This window comes from Vicugna pacos, chromosome 6 (genome assembly GCF_048564905.1).
Source record: "Vicugna pacos chromosome 6, VicPac4, whole genome shotgun sequence".
NCBI lineage: Eukaryota > Metazoa > Chordata > Mammalia > Artiodactyla > Camelidae > Vicugna > Vicugna pacos.
In genome coordinates, this window is record NC_132992.1 from 58,297,644 (window position 1) to 58,316,261 (window position 18,618).

The 18,618-nt window shown below is 40.3% G+C and overlaps 1 protein-coding gene and 1 long non-coding RNA gene across 3 annotated transcripts in view; one reads left to right on the forward strand and one right to left on the reverse strand.

Annotated features, from left to right (window-relative positions):
• The window catches only part of LOC140696940 (uncharacterized), a 132,313-nt gene that overhangs the window by 71,278 nt on the left and 42,417 nt on the right, over positions 1–18,618 (forward strand). The window contains exon 2 of the long non-coding RNA XR_012073642.1: positions 17,664–17,734. This is a non-coding gene — a long non-coding RNA (uncharacterized lncRNA). The remainder of the gene's footprint in view (positions 1–17,663; positions 17,735–18,618) is intronic.
• The window catches only part of SLC35F4 (solute carrier family 35 member F4), a 222,599-nt gene continuing 216,025 nt past the window's right edge, over positions 12,045–18,618 (reverse strand). For both annotated transcript variants that reach the window (XM_006199733.4, XM_031679080.2), the window contains 2 exons: positions 14,749–14,838; positions 12,045–12,421 (listed from right to left, as the gene is read on the reverse strand). In XM_006199733.4, the coding sequence (XP_006199795.1) occupies positions 12,180–12,421; positions 14,749–14,838 (332 nt within the window). In that variant the 3' untranslated portion in view covers positions 12,045–12,179. The remainder of the gene's footprint in view (positions 12,422–14,748; positions 14,839–18,618) is intronic.

The window sequence follows — 18,618 nt, forward strand, 5'->3', positions numbered from 1 at the left end:
AGCAAGTAGCATTGAGCTATTTTTACAATTTATTAACCCGCCGCACCTGCCAGCAGCATCATGAATTATTTGTGTTGCACTTAACACACACAGGAAAGAATGCAACAGCTATTTTTCTTTGGCCAAACTTAAGGGTAACTTTTTGGCCAGTCAGCTATTATTTGATTAATTGACTCCTCAGTTAACCATGCACCTCGGTTAAAAGATAGTTGATGATGAAATTAAATTGGAAGGTTTCATGAATCAAGGCATTCACATCAAAGAAAAACATTGATTTCACAAACTGCAAGACTTTTTATAAATTACCACTGTGCAAATGGGTACTTTAAAACTGATGTTCTGAGTTCTGGTTAATTTTCAGAATTTCTGTATTTTAATTTTATAAGTGATGTGCTGTTTTAGGGAAGTAGTGCTTTACTTACATTCTGGGCATGAAACTCTCCTGGTTATCTGTAACAGCAGACCCTTGTTCTACTTTCTCATCCAAATAAGAACAAAGATAGTAGAAAAACAATGGTTGGAGGGGAAACAGCCAAAGACATCTGCTTACCAGTTTGCCATTTATTATAGGCACTGGCCTTGAAATTCAACAGCAAATGTGATACACTGATTTGGAAAGAGAGAACAGACACTACTGCTTTTGTGAAAACTAATGCCTTTGCCCAGGATGAGATAGAAAGTTAAGTCTAGTGAAAAGAGCATTGGACCAGGAGTCAGCCAGGGCCCAGGCCAGAGATCTGCCACAAGCTAACATGGAATCTTGGACAGGCATTTCCCTCCTCGGAGTTTTGGTTTTCTCAAGCGTAAAGTGAGGGGCTGACTTACATAAGATCTAAGAGCCTTTCCCACTCTGGCCTTCTATAGTGCCATGTCAGTGATACCCCCACCTTCCTCATCACTCAAAGCTGTGAGTCTGGGAATAGACAGCTGGGGCGGGGGGTGTGCACACGTGCATGTACACTTCTCTTTTCTAGCTGCTTCTTTTTTTTTAAATATTTTATTTATTATTGTATTATTTAATTATTTTATTTTGGTTGGGGGGAGGCAATTAGGTTTATTTATTTTTAGAGAAGGTACTGGGGATTGAACCCAAGGCCTCAAGCATGTTAAGCATGTGCTCTACCACTTGAGCTATACCCTCCCCCTCCAGCTGCTGCTTGACAAAATGATATAACCTCTCTGTGGTAGGCAGCCTCCATGATGGCCCCTGGTGGGATCCTTGCCTCCTGCTATTCATACCTTTGTGCAGTCCCTCAAACCCTTGCTTTGAGTCTGGGCTGGATTTATTAGTTCATTTCTAACAAGTAGAAAACAGTGGAAGTGTTGGGCTATCCTTTCTGAGATTAAGTTACAAAAAGACTGTGGCTTCCATCTTGCTCACTTGCTCTGAGAACAGCCAAGGCCATGTTGTGACCTGCTCTGGGAGACAGTCAGGTATGTGATAAGAAAATGATGTCTCTGTCCAACCAGTAGTGACGGAGTCCTGCCAACGTGAGTGAGCTTGTAGCAGGTCCTCTAAGCTTCATCTGGATTCCTAACACCTCAAAACTCTGATATGATAAATATGTGTTGTTTTAATTTTGGAGTAATTTATTATACATGATTAGTTAACTAATATACTCATCAAAAGCTTTGCCTTCTAACTTAGAATCTTCTGTCATGACCATTACTGGGATTTCATTCTCCATTTTTTCAAGTTAGGTGTATTTGGAGGGTGGGGAGACTGTTATAAAAGGGGAAAAGCATCCTTTTTTGTCTTGATTTTTTATGCTAATAATAATAGCTTACTTTTATTGAGTATTTTCTATGTACTAATTAAGCATTAGGTGCTAATGCCCATGGCAATTCTTTGAGGACTGGTATTATTGTTCTCATCGTAAAGATGTGGAAATTGAGATTTGGAGATGGTAATTAATGCAGAAAGTTGAATAATACACATGAAATAAAAGAGTAGTGGAGATAGAGTGGCATTGGCAAGAAAATGTATACCATCACTGCACTGTCAGCGGATTAAACTACAAAATAAGTATTGAGTTCAGGTTGGGGGCACCTCACATTAGAAAGAATGTTTATGTCACCTAGCATAACACCATCCAGGTGCATCCACATGTTGCAAACAACAGGATTTCTGTATTTTTGTATTGTATTGTATTTTAAACATACAATAAAACATTTTCTTGATTCATTCATCCATTGATGGACACTTACGTTGTTTCTATACCTTGACAATTGTGAATACTGCTGCATTGAACATAGGAATTCAGATCTCTTTGATATAATGGTTTTATTCCTTTGGATGAATTCCCGTAAGTGGCATTGCTGGATCATATGTAGTTCTATTTTTAATTTTTTATGGGACTTCTGTGCTGTTTTCCATAGTGACAGTGCCAACTTACATTCCCATCAACAGAGAACAAGGGTTTACTTTTTTCCACATCCTCACTAGCATTTGTTATCTTTTGTCTTTTTGAAAATAGCCGTTCTAACAGGTGTGAGGTGATATCTTACTGTAGTTTTGATTATTACTTCCCTGGCAGTTAGTGATGTTAAGCACCTTTTCGTGTACTGGTTGGCCATTTGTATGTCTTCTTTGGAAAAATGTCTATTTGGGTCCTTTGCCCAATTTTTTTTTTGCCCAATATTTTAATTGGTTTATTTGGTGGGGTTTTGTTTTGTTTTGTTTTGTTTTGTTTTGCTATTGAGTTATGTATGTTCCTTATATATTTTTTGTAGTAATCCCTTATAAGATACGTGGTTTGCAAATATTTTCATTTCTTCCCTAAGTTGTCTTATGATTTTGTTGATGGTTTCCTTTTTGTGCAAAAAAAGCCTTTTAGTTTGATGTAGTTTCAGTTGTTTATTTTTCTTTTGCTGCTTTTGCTTTGGTGTCCAATCCAAAAAATTATTGCCAAGACCGAAAATTAAGGAGCTTACTGCCTATCTTTTCTTCTAGGAGTTTTACAGTTTCAGGTCTCACATTCAAGTCTTTAATCCATTTTGAGTTGTTTTTTGTTTATGGTGTAAGAGGCTAGACTGACTGAGAAAGACACAGATACTGCATGGTATCACTTATATGTGGAAGGGGAAAAAAAAAGTAAAACTCATAGAAATAGAGAGTGGGAAAGTGGTTGCCAGCTTCTAGGGGATGGGGGAAATAGGGAGAAGTTGGTAAGAAGCATACAAACTTTTAGTTATAAGATGAATAATTTCTGAGGATCTAATGTATAACATGGTGGCCATAGCTGATAACACTGTATTGTATAATTCAAATTTGCTGTAAGAATACAACTTAAATGTTTTCACCAAAAATGTAAATGTGTGAGATGATGGGTGTGTTAAACTCAAAAAAGGGTTTTTAGAAATGGAAGTGGGATGCCCACAGGGATATGATTATTTGGCTTAAAGGAAAAATCCTGGAGGAATATGACATGCCTCTGTGTAAGAGAAATCTGACTTCCTTGTGTGACTAGGGGAACCCGAGTTAAAAATCTGGTGGAAGTTTCAGAAAGGCAAATGTCAGCTCATTACAGGGAGGAACTCCAACAGTAGCAAGAACCTGAAAGAGATGGGCTACTTAAAACAGTCACGTTTCCCCTGGGGTGCTCAGGCAAAGGCTCACTGGCCACTCCTCTGGGACAGCTTAGAGGAGACTGGGGCATTGGGCAAGGCTGCAATGAAAGTTCCATGAAGACCTTTCCAACTAAGATCTCTTGATTCTGGACATTGATTTGGATTACGATGAGAAGCCCAGTGAATCCAAGTGAATTATTCTTCCCTTTTTCATCTTTTCATGCCTCTAGTCAGAACTCTTAATGAAGTGGCTAAACAAAATATCATATCTGAAACTGAATTCTGTCTGGGCTAGTTTATCACCTGCTGGCTCTAGTACAAAACCAAGGTGCATGTCTGTAAAGAGATCCAGGACACGCCTCTCCTCCATATCAGCCTGGGGCCACTCCTCAGTCAGACACTTTAGGAAAAAAACAGAGCATTGACAAGATCATTGACATCTTTAAAATTTATTTATTTAACCAGTATCCTTAATTTTTCTCCCTCCCAGTGATACTGGTTCTTGCCAACACAGTGAGAGATGGAGTCCAACTCCTATAAAAAATATAGCAGTACATACTTGTTTACTAAATGGATAAATCTTTCTCTTGGCAGGACTGAGATTCCTTTCTGCCTTAATCCCACTGAGTACCTATTATTAGCAATTGCTGGGCACACAAAGATGAACAGGACAGAGTCTCTGTTTTCAAAAGCTCACAAATGCTTTCTTAAACTATCTGGTTCCATGAGATTTTGATTATTTGTCAACAGATACCAGAAATGATATGACTTTTTAATAAAATAATAGATCATATTCTATCATTATACTTGAGCTGTCATTTTTCTAGTTCAGGAACATATTGTTTTCATTAAATACATATTTCTGGTAACTTGTGGTTCTAATTTGGAAGAGACAGATTGCCAGTATTCTAAGAGTCATTGTCCATTCAAATATACTAACTACAAAACAGTTGCTTTTGAACAGCAGTTTTTCCTGATGATTCAGAGGGCACTTTGAAACATTTTGAACCACAGGATCAATATTATGAATGTGAACTTTTATTATTATTGTAGATGTAAAGAGAGAAAATAAGGACAAAGAGGAGATACAGATGTGCCAGAGAGACTCTTGAAAAGCTCAAAGTTAAGTGATAAAAATTAACGCCATTGCTAAAATTAGGTCATAGCAATGACATCTTGGAGATAGTACTCTTTCAAGGCCAGGAATAGAAAGAGCTTCAGAGTCCAGCTCAAATATAATCAACGGTGGTAACATTTCCAAAAGAAGAAACCTACCAACCAGAAGTAGATGATCAACATGAAACAGAAAATACGGCAGGGTCCATTCAGCAGTGGTCAGTGATTCAGGGTCATGTGTATGTGTTGTTGAAGGAAAGGGGAAACTGTTATGTAGAAGGAGGGAACTGAACTGGTGTTAGGAGACAGAAATAGAATTACTAAAAATAAAAATATAAGTAAAGTTTAAAAATTACAAGTCAAAGTTGGATTCTCTAGAAGGCTTTATGAAAGAGGAGGAAAACTGGAAATATCTAAACACTAAGATGAATTCATGCAAATAAAAATACAACAGAATGGAAAATTTGTCTGAATGAGCTCAGACAAATCATAGAACCAGTAAGATACAGAAAATGGAGAGTACCTATTTCTGCCTTTTGGGGACTTTAAGCATCAGGTCAGCCAAGGACACTGATGGAAGTAGACCAGAGATATTGGCAAAGGCTGAGTTTCAGTACATCACTTTCAGTTACCAAGGTAAATTGCACCCCTAATTATATTATAACAAGAAAATCCATATGTAGGGGAAGTAATCAGGGAAAGATTGACTCTGGAGTTATTAGCTTTTCCCTTGAGGGAAAAGGAGTTTAGGAAAGATTTGTGTAGCAAAGAATAAGCTGTTAAAGAGAATGGTCTATCTGCTAGACACTTCCGGGTACCATGTGTACCTGTATTGACTGTTTTGGTCATAACCAGTGTCCATAAATCAAGTGCTGGCAAATCTATGATGTCTACTTCTTAATCTTATTAACTGAAGGGAACTTCAGTCTGGGATTTGGTAGAACACATTCTGATGGTGGACTGTGTAACTGGCTTGGAGTGGGAGCAATTGTACCAGTCAGTTCCTCAGTTCCTCTCCTCACCTCTTGCCATTGTCCACCAGGAATGAACCCATCCTTACAAAGGAGTGAGAGTTGAAATAGAAAATGAAAGGGAAGAGTTTGAATCATACATGTGACTCTCCTTGCTTTGACTTTAGGCTCACCAAGCAACATTTTCATGAATGCATGGCTTCCTAGATAGATTTGCCTCTCAGGGAAAGATTGTACTAGCCATTACTAATGTGAGAGTTTTGTTCCATATGACAGTTCAATTTATGATTATCGATGAATACATTTTCTGTTTATAGTCTAGTGGTCATGAGTCTAGGAGTTCTTGAACTTTAGCATGCATTGGAATCACTGGTATCACCTGAGCATGTGCCTGATTAATTTCAAGTAGGACTTATTAAAACTAGATCGATGGCCCCACCCCTAAGAGATCCTGCTTCAGTGGTTCTGTGATAATGCACAAGGATGTGCCTTTCTTCCAAGATCTCAGGTGCTGCTGCATCAGTACCACAGTTTGGAAATGACTGGGCTCATCTGTAGGTCACTGACAAGACTGACTTTCTGAGTTCAGTGCTGAGGACCAGAGCCAAAACATGGGTGACTTCTAGGTACATGCAGTCTTATGAAGTTTCCTGATGGTTCGCTAACTCTCCAGTCCCTGGAGGCCACTCTATCGTGGAAAGCCTCTTTTAGTTATTGATCAGAGTTAAGTTACGACCTACAGGTCAAATCTGTCCTGATCTTATGACTGATATCAGAAACTGCTTAATAAATTCCTAATTTTCACTTTGATTACTAGCTATTTATGAATGTCATAGACCAGCTGACTCGATCATTGCTTTGTAAAGAGTGAAATCCGGCTTCTTTTCTGCAAGTTGACTATAGTATCTAATAGTCCATGTGGTCTTTTTCAGAATAACTTCTTCCTTTTCAGTTGTCATCAGTGTCCTCTGACTTCCTAGAATTCAAAGCAGTTTCTTTCATTTCTGAGTCAGTCAGAGCTGGTGTTGGATGAAGGTTCCTTGCTCGTTTCAACCCACTTGCTCTTCCAGTTCTTGTCAGAGTTTTCTAGTTGGTTGCAATTTCATACTGCTGTCCTTGCCTCTGTCTCTTCCCTCTCCCTATTGATTGCTGGCAGTTTGAACTTGCATGACATGGAAAACGCTCTGTCTATTTTGTCTTGACTGACAGAATCTGACCAAATAATTGTTTCTTTCCAAAGCTATTTTCTTTTTCTAAATTTTCCTCTTGATCTCTTTGAGCAAGTTATTCTCAACCTTTTGGAGAATTTCTGCCTCATGTAGAAATATAATGTAAGCCACAAATGCAGCTCATATATAATTTTTAAAAATTTTGTAGGTACATTAAAAAAGTAAAAATAAATGAATGAAATTAATTTTATAATATATTTTATTTAACCCAGCATATCCAAAATATTCTTATTTCAATATGTAATGAGTATAAATCTATTAATGAAATAGCCTACTTTCTCTTTTCTTTGAACTCGAGTGTGCTTGACACAGCACATCTCAATGTGGAAGAGTCATATTTCAGCAGCCACATGTGACTAGTGGCTAGTGTATTGAACAGTTGTGGTTTTAGAGCCTCCAAAATTCTCTGAATCGATCCTTCCAGAGTAAAGCAGCTAAATCCACATTATTTTTAAAACTCTGACAGGGGTTTTTGGAACAACCCTGGAAGCCCATGTCTGGAGCCCAGGTTAGAATTCTTGCTCTTAAGATCCCTCGGGTTTCTCACTCCTGCAAACAATGACAAAGCAGCCTTTGCTTTGGTGGCACATGAGGAAGTACCGTGGCTACTCGGAGCTTCAGCGCCCAGGGTGTCTGCTGCTTCTGCCTCTGGGTTCTTGACACTAGTCTTTCTACACCATCACCTCCTGTTGTTACTTTCCCTCCACCGGCTTCAGGTCTGTGTCGGGTGGGGGCAGGGGGAGAAATAAACATAATTAAAATTAATAGAGACTTCTTGTTCTAGCCTTGATGAATCAGCATGGCCTGTGGTAGTGTTCTTTGCCTTTGTAACAGGGGTTTATGGATAAGTAAGAGGGGGGATTTGTCCTTAAGTATCAGAGATACTTGAATGCTTGGCGGAGTAGACTGTTTACTCTTTTATCACTTGCATTGTCCTTCTCCAAATCATTTGTCCTCTGGTGGATCTTGACAAAGCGCCTGTACGAAATTAACAGGCATGCAAAGCCTGGATGAGCAAAGTTGATTTGCCTATAATTTGTTTGTGAAGCGATCAGGATGTGGTTGAAGTGATTTTAATTTCAGAGCCCAAGTCGCCTGTCTGTCTTTTTGTCAGGCAATTAGTTCCGCTGGCTGGGCAACAATGCCGTGATGCAGCATGCCGTCGGGAACCGGCCAATGGGAATGGCGCCCCCTTTTTGGCTTCCTCTGAGTGTTCCTTGCGCCAGGCTTCTTTTGTCTCCTTGGTTTATTTTGGGTAAAATTCCCTGCTTGGCACCAGGCTCTGTGACTCTTCTCAGCATAGTGCTGTGGATAAGTGCTCTGGAGAAGGACCCGGAGGGAGGTAGACAGACAGAAGAAACCCTAACAATGACTACTTCTGGACTGTCTGGCAGTATGTTTTTATTTAATATACTCAACAGCCTCAAATGGTAGGTATTAATATCCTCATTTTACTGAGGATGAAATCAAGGGGCAGAGAGATGTTGGCAATTAGCCAAAATCGCACGTCTAAGAAGTAGAGGGTTGGGGCTAAACATGGGTGCTTTTAATCCTGGAACTGTGCTGCCCATTCAGTCACCCACAGAAGCCATTGCCTCCTGCACTTTGCAGAGGAACCCAGTTTGGATAGAGACAAGATAATAGGAACCTTGACAGGGCACTTCCACCTCGAGGGGAGGGACTGTGTCAGCATCCTCCAAACCCAACTGAACCTGGCTCTTGGGAGACACATCAGAAGCACAGAGGAGAATCACCCACATCTGTCCAGTGACTGAAGCACACTGTCTCATCTGACTCTCACAAGGACCATGAGAGGTAGCAAGGAAAAGTTATTACTATCTTTATTCATGACTACTTTACCTGAATTAAAGGGAGTATCTCATGTTACCAAAGTAATTTAAATAGATATCCGAGTTGTGATTGTTGCTGTTTTAATTGCCATGGTAACAACTTACCTATAAAGGCTGAAGCTCCTGGACAATTTCCTATATTTACATCCCTTGCCCCGTAGTGCAGAGAGAGGACACTTCTATGATCACAGAAAGTTCTATCAGACAGCGCTGCTCCAGAGGCAGGCAGAGGCCTGCGGGTGATAATCTAACATAATACCCTACTTCAGACTGAGAAGCTGAACTTGATAATTTTTGAATGAATAAGTGAATGAATACCATAATGGAAATGTTTTCTTAAAATAGAGCTAATTATGGTGATCAGTTATAGGTTGAATTAGTACTGTCCAGGGTAGCTGACTCCATTTTTCAAAATGAATCATCCAAAAGAGCAAAACAACTCATTTCTTAAAGATGTCAAGATGCAATTTTTAAATGCCATGCTAAGTAATGGCAAGAGGAGTGGGTTAGTCAGTGGTTACTGCTATTTAACAGTAATTTAAAAACAACACAAGAGCAATGTTTGTACCATTATGACATTTAAATAGTCAAAACCAACTCTACTTAGATAATGAATTAATTCATATTTACTAATAATAGACTTCATTTATTTTCTACCATTTTTCATGAAGCCTGAAGTGTGTTATGGTCATTATTTTAATTAATATCATGTCATCTATCTCTGCCAGGAGACTGTAACTGCCTTTTTAAGAAATGACAGGGAAATGAAAAAACAGTATGGTTTTTATTGACTATGATGCCCAGCCAGCAGGTACGATAGCCCAGGTTCCCCTTTCTTGCCCTGTAACCATCTCATCTGCAGTTTTGGCACCAGTTGAATGAAAAAAAGAATAGTCAAATCGATGCCAGAAAGGCTTAGCTTCTTGCACTAAATTTCCCAGAGAATGCAGACTATCTTAAAGTGCTAGATGCCCTAACCTAACCAGCCTCTTAGGGAAGAAGTACCCTTTATCAGTTCAGGAAGTTGGTATTTTGTGCAAACACAACAAAGGCTATGGCACATTTAACCCTTTTCAGTTCTTACTTGAATCAGTCTCATCTATGAGAATGCCTGTCCTTAAAGAAGACCAGTTTAGTACAGTTTCGGGGAGGGACACAACTCCAGTGTGAAGCAATCCGTTCATTCACTTACTGAGTGTCTGTGAGTGCCAGGCACTATGCTGGAAACAGGATGATGAATGCCACACAGTCCCTGCTCTCCAGGAACCCACAGTCTACTGGGAACACAGACGAGTAGGCTGACACTTACCACAGAGGGTGACCAGTGCTATAATGGGGCAGGCAGAGGCTTTTAAGGAAGCCACATTGTTCAGCTTCGGAAATAAGACCTTCCATGGAAGTAGGAATAAATCATGTCATGTAGCCTAGGAAAGGGTTATTTAGGTGATGAGAGAGGAAAAGAATGCAAGAAAGAGAGCATGTCTTGATTGAAAAACTGTAAGAAGTATGGTGTCACTAAAGCAAAGACATTCCAAGGGGACCCTAGGGAGTGGGGTGGTGGAAGTGGTGCTATCCAGCATGGTGGCCAAAAGCCACATGTGGCTATTTAAAATTAAAGTTAATTAAAAGTAAATAAAATTAGAAATGTAGTCCTTCAGTTGCACTAGCTATATTTGAAGAGCTCAGCAGCCAGCTGTGGCTACTCTGTAGGACAGTGCAGATACAGGCTACTTCCATCATCACAGAAAGTTCTACTGGATGGTGCATCTCTAGGGGCAGACAGGGGCCAATCAGTGATGAACACTGAATGGCATGCAAAGGTGTTTGGATCTTATTCTGAGGACAATGAGATGCTACTGAAGTGTTTTATATAGGGAAGCAGAGTGATCAAATTTACGTACTAGAAAAGTCATCCTGCTGGACACACGAGGGATTAGAGAGAGGCAATACTAGGAGTTAGAGAGGCCAGTAAAGAGTATTTCACTCATTGGGGAAAGAAATGCTGGGGTCCTAGAATAGGGAGCAGAGAAGTACATAGATTCAAGAAATATTAAGGAAAACAATCAACAGGACGTATAGTTTAGGTGTGGAGGGTGAGGAAGGCAGAAGTTTAAGTCTGATGTCTGGCATCTAATGCATGATGAATCTTGGGCAGCTAGTGAATGATGGTACCATTAACCTAGACAGGGAACAAGGGAGAGGAAGGAATAGGTCTGAGAAGAAGAGATGATCAATTCAACTTTGTTCTTGGATGTGAAGTAAACAATGAGGCATTCAAGTGAGCTTGCAGAAGGCATTTGGATCATCAGATCTGAAGCTCCAGGGACAAATCTGGGCTGGAGATAAGTATTATGAGGCCAACACTACATGGATGACGTTTAAAGCCATGGAAGCAAATGAGACCCCAGAGGGAGACGGTGTGGAGTGAGATGCTAAGAAAGACAAGGACTGAACACTGTGCTGAGACCAGCCTAGGAAGAGTCCAGAGAAGCAGCCAGTAAAGCAGAAAGAGAACCAGGAAACTGTAATGGGATCTAGGTGAAGAGAATATTGCAAGGAAAAAGAAGTGTTCATGTCAAATGCTATGGAGAGCCAATAAGCAAGGGTTGAACAGTGTCAGTATGGTTTTGCATGAAAGAGGTCATTGGTGACTTTGGTGAATATACTTCACTAGAGGAATGATGGGGCAGAAGGTGGACACAGCAGTGAGTTGAAGAGTGAATGGGAGTTGAAGTGACAGCAAATGTAAACAACTCTTCCAAAAAACTTGGTGGTGAAAGATTTAGAGATGGCTGACCATCTCTATAATGGATGACGTCTCTATAACCGTCGTACCATTTGCAAATGTCTGCCTCACACGAGAGAGATTAGTAACCTCGTTTAAGCTCTGTACTACTCTAAGCATGTTGAAAGTCCAGATGGGGTATTTTGTATCTTCACATCTTCATTGTTCCTGGTGTAGATCTTGTATGAAGATGATCTGTTGATATTTGTTTAGTTACTTCTCTGCTTTCAAATTGAAACCCCTTATTGGACTTAAGTATATATAAAGTGTGTATCCTTTTCATGTATTTTCCTCTTATGCAACTTTCTCCGATTGAATAAAAAGGTCTCAGTTCCAGGTGAGAAAAAGGTAATGACAAGTGCATAATTTAATAGAATCTCATATTTTCAGGCAAATTAGAGGGAAATTCCCTACCCCTCCCCCCAACAAAAACCAGAAGAAGTAGAACAAGGATGAATGTTTTAATAAAAAATTTATTATGATTATTTACACCAGTTCCTTGATAAGCATATAAATGTAAACTTTTACTGTCAGCATTATTTCACATATGATTTATTCAAATTCAGAGTTAATACTGTCGTTTGAGTGTACAGGTAGTGAGAATTTTTTATTATATTCACAGAATATACATACACATGCATTCAAAACGTGTCCCTCTTTAAGCCAGTGGTATGGACACGGTCCCGTTGGCCCGGCTTCTGCTGCGCAGGTGGACACTGGGATCAGTGATGTCTTCCACGTGCTCCTCGCTCTTCTTTTCCTTCAGGTTGTTGATGAATCTCAGGGTAATTTCATCCCACTCCTCAGGCAACAGCATCAGCAGAAATCCAATGCAGATGATGATGGTAGCAGCCAGGCGGACGACGTTGAATATCACCTCCTGTTTCAGGAGGTCCACAGCTGGGGAAGGAACACCAAGTCAGTCACGGTCTATGACTGCTTCTAAGCTACTCTGAAAACCAATGACCAAAGTCAGGGCTACTTCTAGAGAGTTCCAGAAGTCCCTCTTGTTCTTCAAGCTCATCTTTCCTTTTTCCATGTCATTATCAATACTGCTCCCTCCATTTGCTTTCCATTCCTTCTCTCTAAATCATACTTACCCTTTGAGGGCAGATGCCATCTGCGTTACTAACCTCTGCAGGTTTATTTCTTAGCACTTTCCCTCTTCATCCCTCCGTGCTTCTCCAGTTTCACTGGACCACTGAAGATTTTTTAAGTAAGCCAAGCTTAATCAATGCCTAGGTCTTTGCACATGCTATTTTTTAAGAAAAATTTTTTTAAATTGAAGTATAGTTGATTTGCAATGTGTTAGTTTCTGGTGTACAGTATGGTGATTCAGTTATACATATATATTTTGTTTTTTATTATAGGTTATTACAAGCTATTGAATACAGTTCCTTGTGCTATACAGTGGGACCTTGTTTATCTAATTTACATACAGTAGTTTTTAATTGAGGTTAAACTCACATAAATTCAAACTAACCATTTTTAAGCGAGTTTAGTAGCATTTTGTGCATTCATGTTGTACAACCACCACTTCCATCTGGCTCCAAAACATTTCCATAATTTCCAAATAAAACCTAGTACCCAGTAAGCAGTGACTCCCCAGCCCCTTATCCCCACCCTCCACCCCCCAATTCCCGGCAACCACCAATCTGCTGTGTGTCTATGGATTTACCTATTCTGGATATTTCTTATAAAGCAAAGCATACAGTATGTGCCCTTTTGTGTCTGGCTGCTTTCACTTAGCATAATGTTTTCGAGGTTCAGCCATATTGTAGCATGTATTAGTACTTCATGCCTTTTTATGGCTGAATAATATCCCATTGTGTCACAAGTTCTGTATCAGTTAATCTGTTGATGGATATTTGGGTGTTTCCACCTTTGGCCAATATGAATAGTGCTACTGTGAACATTTATGTACAAGGATATTTTTGAGTCCCTGTTTTCAGTTTTGGGGGGCATATATCTTGTAGTGGAATCATATACATGTTAGTATATATAGCAGTAGTCATATACATGCTGTTTTTTGTTCACATGGAATGCTCTTGCTTCCTCATACCCACTTCATCCAGCTAAACCTTCTGTTAGATCTCTCCCTTAAGGCCTCTTGCAGGATGTCTCCTTGGATGCCCCTCCCGTGTGCTCTCAGAGCATTCAGTACACACCTCTATCAAAGCCATTCTCCCTCTGTATCGGAATTACTCAATTCCTTTCACCTCCCTTCTATACTACAGTCCTGAGGGCAGGGACTGTGTCTTATTCAGGATCTGTCACCAGTGTTAGCACAGTTCCTGGCATAACTGAGTGCTCAGAAATTATTTATTGAATGAGTGAATTCATGGATGAATGAATGGAATTCCTTGACAACTCTGCTCACTCCCCGTGACATCCCTTTCCTCTAGATATCTTGTAAGCCATAGAGTCTGTTACAAATGTGGCATTTAATAAGTTACTTTGTAGAGCTCTAAATTATTTCATGTATGTTGGTCTTGTTTTCCATATTCAGCTTCGCATGGGAATAATATCTTTTTTCTGCAGTCTCATCTATAGTCCTAATCACATAGTAAGTAGTCAACAAACATTTGCTGATTGTCCCATGGCAAAGAAAGATGGCTACCTAAGACTTAGAAGCATAGAATTTTAAGGTTCAAAGGACTGCATTGCCATCCAGATAACATACTTTCATTATTTGTTCTAATGACAGTTTTCACTAGGAATATTTTCCTTGAAAAAATAGCTTCTCCTCTTATCCCTGAAGTGAGTCAAATTGCTTTTTCCTAGATCCATTCCAGAGGGCCATCTGCCATGCCCCCGGGAGAAGCTTCTACAGCTCCCCATGGATAGTCTGATGGGGATCCAACACCCTGAACATTTCTTACACTTTCATTAGTGACGTTTCCTTGAGAGTCCTATGCGGGGATGCCTTTTGTTTCCACAGGACTTCCTCTAAAAATACCACAAAATTAGGTTGTCAGGGAGATTACATGGAACCCAAATGATACATTTGGTATTTAATTCTAAAAGCACAACCAAGTAAAAACAGTGTTTGTAGCTGCAAATTTTAAATCTGCTGCATTGTTATTCTGTTGTCTGACACATTCATGTTATTTAAAAACGTCTTCCCAGGCAAGGGACATAATTCACAATTGCTCAGAGAAACAACTCGGGTGTAAAACAAACAAAAGCAGGAGACGTATCGTGCACAGGTCAAACTGTCCCAGTACCTGCATTTCCAGGAACGCTGAGCACTGTCCCAATGGAGATGAGGATTGGGTATGTCAGCACCACACCAACATTCACCAGGATGTTGAAGGCTGTAAAGAAAAGAAGGGTATACAGGATTTATAATCATTTTATAATGTGTCAAATTCCGGTGTTCAGCACAATTTTTCAGTCATACATGGACATATACATACTCATTGTCACGTTTTTTTCTCTGTGAGCTACCATAACATTTTGTGTATATTTCCCTGTGCTATATATACATTATAATCTTGTTTATCTATTCTACAATTTGGAAATCCCAGTCTATCCCTTTCCACCCTCCGCCCCTCTGGCAACCACAAGTCTGTATTCTCTATGAGTCTATTTCTGTCCTGTATTTACGCTTTGTTTTTGTTTGTTTTTGTTTTTTAGATTCCACATATGAGCGATCTCATATGGTATTTTTCTTTCTCTTTCTGGCTTACTTCACTTAGAATGACATTCTCCAGGAGCATCCATGTTGCTGCAAATGGCATTATGTTGTCGGTTTTTATGGCTGAGTAGTAGTCCATTGTATAAATATACCACATCTTCAAAGAAGGGTATACAGGATAAAGGGGAACTGATAAACTGGGCTCTTTCCTTCTTAACGTAAAATAATCAATGTTTTTGCTCAACATGACTTCTAAACTATCTGCACCATTGGTCAATTAATCATCTAATTTTGGAGATGAGTGTGTGTGTATCGCACCTGAAAGAGTCATGTTCTTTTTTCCTCCTCTGCCACTTTGGCTGCCTGATTTCTTGCCAGTTGGGTGGTAAAGGGGATAAGGGAGCAATGTAAAGGGGTGAAATTATCGATTCACTACAGTGTTATTGGCACCATAAAGGTTGGTTGGGCCAGAGGTTAAAAGCAGGTGACTGATTAAAGTTTGGAGCTTTCTCCCTTGTTACTTCACTGTATCATGCCATAATCCTGGACAGCTGAAAGGTCCTCGTGTTGCTGCCTAATGGAAGATCTGTCCAAGGATGGCCTATGCTGTTTTATTCCCTCTCTCTTGAGGGGAGCATCATATAGGCAAACAAAGGTGTATTCAGTGTAATTCACTGAACCCCAGGGACCTTTTCCACATCCTGATTTGTGCACAGATAACCCCAGGGCAAGTCTATAGAACCAGTGTAAGGTATAACTCAATACCCTTTAATTCATATCTTTGGACATTTTAAGCTACATATCAAGTTAAAATAATCATCTTGATCAAAACTACTTGTTTTTGAAAAGAAAAACAATGATAAGTTACATAGTATTATTTTAACAGAGTTCAAGCCAATGCTTGTTTTAGGAGTTAGAGAAATGAGTGTTAACTACAAAAAGTCCTCATTTCAGGAAGAATCTCTGTGGAAGTGACTCAGCCATGTTGCCTGTATCTCTGTAGAACCAAAGATGGTTCTAGAACCATTCCAGTTAGAAAAATGTTCATTCTACTTGGTTATCTATAGTTCTTGCTTTAGTTAAGCTCACTAACTTGGTTATCTGGAGTCATTTTTGCCTGTTAGAAAGAGACAGTGGTTGGATTTTCACAAGACTTGGGCTTCTTCATAATTTTCATACAACAACAGTGGCGATCAAGACAGAGGCCATCCTAAGTCAGTAACTACTCCTCCTTCATGGTGGAGCTACAGTGGGGATGAACATTCCAGCACCTCAACTCTCTCCTCATACTTGGAGTCAAACATGGCAGATTCTAACAAAATCTTCCGGGAATTTATGAAACTCAGCACAGACTCTGCTGAACTCCCCAACTCTCACTTTATTGGCTGAACTGGATATGTTAGCAGATTGAAAGGAAGTGTTCGTGTGTGGCTGAGAATTGAGCTTTTCACACTCGACAAGAACCAGGTGGCTTCACTGAAATGGGTTATCTGCTTTTCCTTCATTCTTGAGATAGAACACTTAGAAGCTCTTTTGACAACCTAAGGACAAGACTGTAATTCAATACATTATCTGTAGCATGGGGCCCTGCCCGAGCCAAAGTGGGCCTCAGACATGGCAGGGAAATGGATGAGGCCAACATGCATTTGGGTGAAGGCACTCCCTGTAAGACAGGCCAACCCGAGAGCAGGAGCAAGGCCAGGTGAACTTGAGCAAATTTAAGCTGTAGTTGCAGGTGATGTGGGGGAAGGGGACAGCTCAGAGTACAGCCTGCTGTTTGTCACTTAGATCTGACTCCCAGCCCCACTCTGGCTGGATTCCTAGGAAGAAGAGAAGGTGGAAATAAAAACTTGAGAGCAGGAGCACTGAAGATTGTAAAACCCTGGGGTGTGTAAGACAGTCAGGAGAGAGGCTGTCTCCTCATTTTGTCAGAGCAACCCTGGCACAGAGAGGACTCGGTGCACTGGGGGTGGGCCTGGTGGGGCAGCTCTAATGGCACCCAGTGGAACGTGGAGCCCATGCTGCTTGGTGGAGAACTACAGAGTTCGTGTGGTGACACCCAGCCTGAGCAGGCTTGCTTAGGAGTGTGTTTTAGACTTGGCAAGTGAGGCACATTGATGGAGGACCACTCTGCAGCGAGCTGGAGGTCGTGTGTGCACAGCTGGGGCCAAGAGTCAGTGAGATTTTGGTTATGATGATTCCTGATTAAATTGTTCTTGGCCAGGAAATGATCCAGGTATTTTTAATTAGGTGGTTTTGGGCTCATGAAAAGACCGCTGTTGACTGATGGCTACTCAACTCAGCACAGGTTACGAGAGGTCCTAACTACACATTTTTGGCTTTCAAAAGTCAAATTCAAAGGATCAACAATTAATGTTTGATCCCTCTCTTGAGTGTTTCCTGTGTTGTTTAAGAGCTCCCCCTGGGGGCCTGGGCCAAAGTAGAAGAAGATGACCCAATGTCTTTGTGGGAATGAGAACAAGGGCATTTTTTTTCTTCTAGGAATTGCAGTGCCTCTTCGGATTGTCTGTCACCCGGTAAAGGTCAACGGAGAGCTGGCAGATGTGCTGCAGGTCAGTGCGGTCGGAAACTGCGGAGCAGGCACAGAGGGTCGGAGGGCTGCCCTCGGGTGCCGGGAGGGAGGAGGAGCAGAATGAAAATGGTTTGATTCTGAGGAAAGAGACTCTGAGTCATTGGGTGTTTGTTGTTGTTCAACTGCTTGGTGAGAAAAGAGCAGGCCTGTTATTTTGAAGTTCCCGTCACAGCACAGCTTGAAAGTGGGAGCCCCCTGGCTGCTCAGGTGAAGCAGACAGCCTCAGAGTTAGGGGCCGTTTGGAGAGAGAAGATGAAAAAAGACTCCAGGTGACTTTTTCTTGGTCATCAACTAGGCACAGCCTACTTAGCAGGGCGACCACACCCTGTTCTTTTTATCTTGCTCGGTGAGGGCTTCCTATCTCAGATTCATTCCCCAGACACAGCCAGAGTGGACTGTTTAAAATGCAGATGTGAGCCCATCATCTCCCTGTGTAAGGATCATTAAGTGGATTTTATTTGATTTTATTTTTTTCCCTGTATATATATTTTTATTGAAGTATAGTCAGTTTACAATGTTGTGTCAATTTCTAGTGCACAGCATAATGCTTCAGTCATACATGAATATACATATATTCGTTTTTGTATTCTTTTTCACCGTAAGTTACTACAAGATATTGAATATAGTTCCCTGTGGCATACAGTATGAACTTGTTGTTTATCTATTTTATATATAGTAGTTAGTATCTGCAAATTGTGAACTCTGAATTTATCCCTTCCCTATCCCTGTTTCTGTTTTGTAAATAAGTTTGTCCTTTTTCTGTAGATTCCACATATGAGTGATATCATATGGTATTTTTCTTTCTCTTTCTGGCTTTCTTCACTTACAATGATGATCTGTAGGCCGTCCATCCAGGTTTCTGCA